Source organism: Ascaphus truei, chromosome 8 (genome assembly GCF_040206685.1).
Source record: "Ascaphus truei isolate aAscTru1 chromosome 8, aAscTru1.hap1, whole genome shotgun sequence".
Taxonomy (NCBI): domain Eukaryota; kingdom Metazoa; phylum Chordata; class Amphibia; order Anura; family Ascaphidae; genus Ascaphus; species Ascaphus truei.
The window spans coordinates 36,307,026-36,310,273 of NC_134490.1; the positions used below are offsets into that span (position 1 = coordinate 36,307,026).

A 3,248-nucleotide genomic window follows, 5' to 3' on the forward strand; every position below is an offset into this window, starting at 1 on the left:
TAGACTGGAAAACTTCCTTTATTTACATCACAATGCAGATTATTTCAGCGGAATAAACCGAGAGGAGTGGGTGGCACCAATACCAGGTCTACCGTGTTTTACTGGCTTGTAAGTGATGGAAAACTCTCCAAGGTAATGACCAATCATCTCCGGCTGAAAGGAGGAAAGACAAGTCAGAGGGCGCAGTGTGACAGTCACCAAGCAGAGTGACAGCAGTCCTCATCACTGCAGGTACACAACTGTCTTATCACATCCACTACTCTTGAAATCCCCAGTCCCATTGGAAAAAAAAGAAATAAAAGAGCCCTCATTTAAAATTGCACTAAAACCTCAGACGGCTGCAATGTTAAGAAAAACAAAGGATTTTCAGTAAATGTTTTACAGACAGAAACCCCTTCACAATGTTTCAGGCGTAGAAAATAGCGTAATTTAAGAGGCAATCCAAGGCAGTGGGATACAGATACATATCTGCATACCCGGCCTGCGTGCCAATAGGAAGCCGTGACATAATTGGTGCGGTTTTCCATTTGCCCATGTGAAGCAGGAGCGTCAAACTTGAAAGCTCTGCATGCTGAGCCAGAGCAGCTACTGGCACGCAGCTACTGGCACCTAGTTTGGAGGCATCTCCTGAAGTTGGGGGTCCCCGGAGCAGAAATTAACAGGTGTCAGTTATGGAGACCGAGTTTCAATTCAAATTTTTTTTTAGATCGCCATCTTGGAGTGCCCCTTTAATGGGTAACTCATAGAATCTCTATGCAGTTCATCCACCCCAGGACATACGATCCTAGCGCTTAATGTGTGTAGAGTGGTGATAGGGTTATATATTATAGACATTATCTAGAACTCAAGAGTAACTGCACACCCACCATCTTATTAATCTCCTCACCAGTCACCAAGACGACATTTTTTGCCATCGCCTCCTACACCTTCAGTCATCCCCCGACATGTTCACATTATACCCCATGTTTCTCACCTTAATCTCCACCTGGTTGAAGGCCTTGCCATTGTACACTCCCACCATGCTCCCCACCATCTCTGGCAGGATGATCATGTCCCTCAGATGAGTCTTGATGACCTCTGGTTTCTCCATGGGAGGAGCCTCCTTCTTGGCCTTTCGCAGACGCTTCAGGAGAGAATTCTGCTTGCGGCGCAGGCCCCGGTTCAGACGCCGACGCTGACGGGCACAGTACAGTTGCATGATCTGCTCACTGAGAAAGGATACAGGGTGAGACCAGAGATGCAGACACCCAACAATCACCCGTCCCAGGCCATAAAACAAAGGCACATCAAGCTGTGCTATACAGTGATTACAAGCATCCATACACCCGTGCTCCCACAGATGGGTCCCTGCTATTTACAGGGAACAAAGGACAGGGAGTTGGTGCGAGACTGCTTAAAGCCCTTTATGAATGAGTAAAGTTTGCAGGCAAACACTGTATTGCTATACACTCACTAGGACATATCGAGCAGCTGGTCCAGATCCACCCCACGGTAGGTGAATTTCCTGAAGGTTCTTTTCTTCTTCTGCTCAACGTCCGCCTAAAAAAAAAAAAAAAAAAAACCCCATGGCCAACAGATCAAACATCATGTCACAATATCCATTGACTATGCACTGTCACTGCACTCTAAAAAGTACTGTGTGTACAGAGTAACTACTGTACACAGTAACATGTATCTATCCCCTCAAATAATATATATTTAGTCTTATTTTTTTACCCAGGCACAGGCTACTTTTTCCTGGAAAAAGAATTGGTTAAAAACCAAAGAAAAGTCTGACATAGCAAGGGGGGAGAAATCAAAGTGTCAGTGGGCCAGACAGACATATCGCAAGAAGAAATTACCATCACTCAACAAAGATGGTACTCTACTTGATTCCAAGAGAAAATAAATGAGCAAGACGACCAAAAGTAAGATGGGATGAAATCAGAAAGTTGGGTGGAGCAACAGTGGAGAAAAGGCTTGCAATAGGAGATCATTGGGGAGGGCTTCATCTAGGGCTGTAGAGAATTAATGTATATTTATATGCATTAGAGGGCACTCACATACCATGCTTGGAGCAAGTATTTCTTATTAAGTTTACAGTATTCGACATGAGCCCAGGCATCATGGGTCAACCACTAATTTAATTGACGTCCTGTGGGTGCCAGAGATATCTTCCTGTGATATAGATAGATCTATATATCCAGCATACTTTTAACTAATAAAAAAAAAAGTGCATGCTTTATTTGCAGGTGTTAGTTTGTCACTGTTGATACTGTCCATAGTGCTGTGTATCTATACCCTCACAGCAACACTACATATACACAGCACTAATAGAGCCATTTACAGAATTCACAACTACACTGCATACTGGACACAGGACGAAATATTACATCACTATACGACACTGAACCGGCACCAAAACCCTCACAATCGCCTTCACTGGTATAAATGGGAAGTGCATGGAGGATGCGGGACATGCTCCGAAACCCTTCCTACATTAAACATAACATTATCCTCCCCCTCCCGTCAGATTGCAGCAGGAAGGAGGTTACCCGGTGTAATGAACCCCTATTGGATTCACTAGCCGAGCGGATTGACTTCACAGCTCTCGTTAAAATGATCTTGCAGGCCTCACGCCAATCACGTCTGCACAAGAGGAGACAGCAATATTTCAAGCAGGCATCTTTAGAGCCGCTGACCCTGAAGGAAAGATCTCCCACAGATAGCATACATACAACGTTAAGGAACGCCTGTAGGAAGTACAAGCACCCGATACACACGGGAGCATCACAATAAAAACATTATCTGACCCAAACCCTCCACAAATAACACTCAATTCGGACCCCCCGGAGTGTCTAGTATCACCAGGGCCCCGACACAGAGGAAGCGGCGCGGCCCCGGTGGCGGATTACACCCGATTATCATCGCGGGAGTAGGAGAAACACCCACCATCTTGTTAGGAGCTCTTCGAAAAGGAAAGATCCCGTACGTGCGCCAGCAGATATCGCGAGAGGTTCAACTCTTTCCGGCGCGGGATGGCTCGTCACGTTCGGTTGGACCAAATAAGTACTTCCGCCAGTCCGTATGGAAGCTGTTGGCGGACATGTTTGTTTAGGGCAGCAAAATGATTTGGCGTATAAAATGGTAAATATAATGAGAAAGAGGGGACAAACATTAGATAACACCATTGGGTCTCCTGACAGGTGTAGCCAGCTCCTGGGTATTTGCATGTGATAGGGATTGGATCTGCAGCATTTGGAAATATT

The 3,248-nt window shown here is 45.4% G+C and overlaps 1 protein-coding gene across 1 annotated transcript; it reads right to left on the bottom strand.

Annotated features, from left to right (window-relative positions):
• RPS15 (ribosomal protein S15) lies at window positions 1–3,048 on the bottom strand. The gene is made up of 4 exons (XM_075611439.1): window positions 2,932–3,048; window positions 1,454–1,539; window positions 974–1,208; window positions 1–153 (listed from the first exon to the last, which is right to left on the bottom strand). Exons 1-4 carry the CDS (start codon window positions 2,932–2,934, stop codon window positions 40–42), a joined length of 438 nt encoding a protein of 145 aa, XP_075467554.1. The 5' UTR covers window positions 2,935–3,048; the 3' UTR covers window positions 1–39.
• Window positions 3,049–3,248: the final 200 nt, after the last annotated feature.

Excerpts from the sequence above, each read along its gene's own strand:
- RPS15 (XM_075611439.1), bottom strand. Across the intron at positions 1,209-1,453 it reads CAGCTGCTCGATATGTCCTA|TGAGCAGATCATGCAACTGT; the intron begins GTGAGTGTATAG and ends ATCCTTTCTCAG. Across the intron at positions 154-973 it reads TCAACCAGGTGGAGATTAAG|CCGGAGATGATTGGTCATTA; the intron begins GTGAGAAACATG and ends TCCTCCTTTCAG.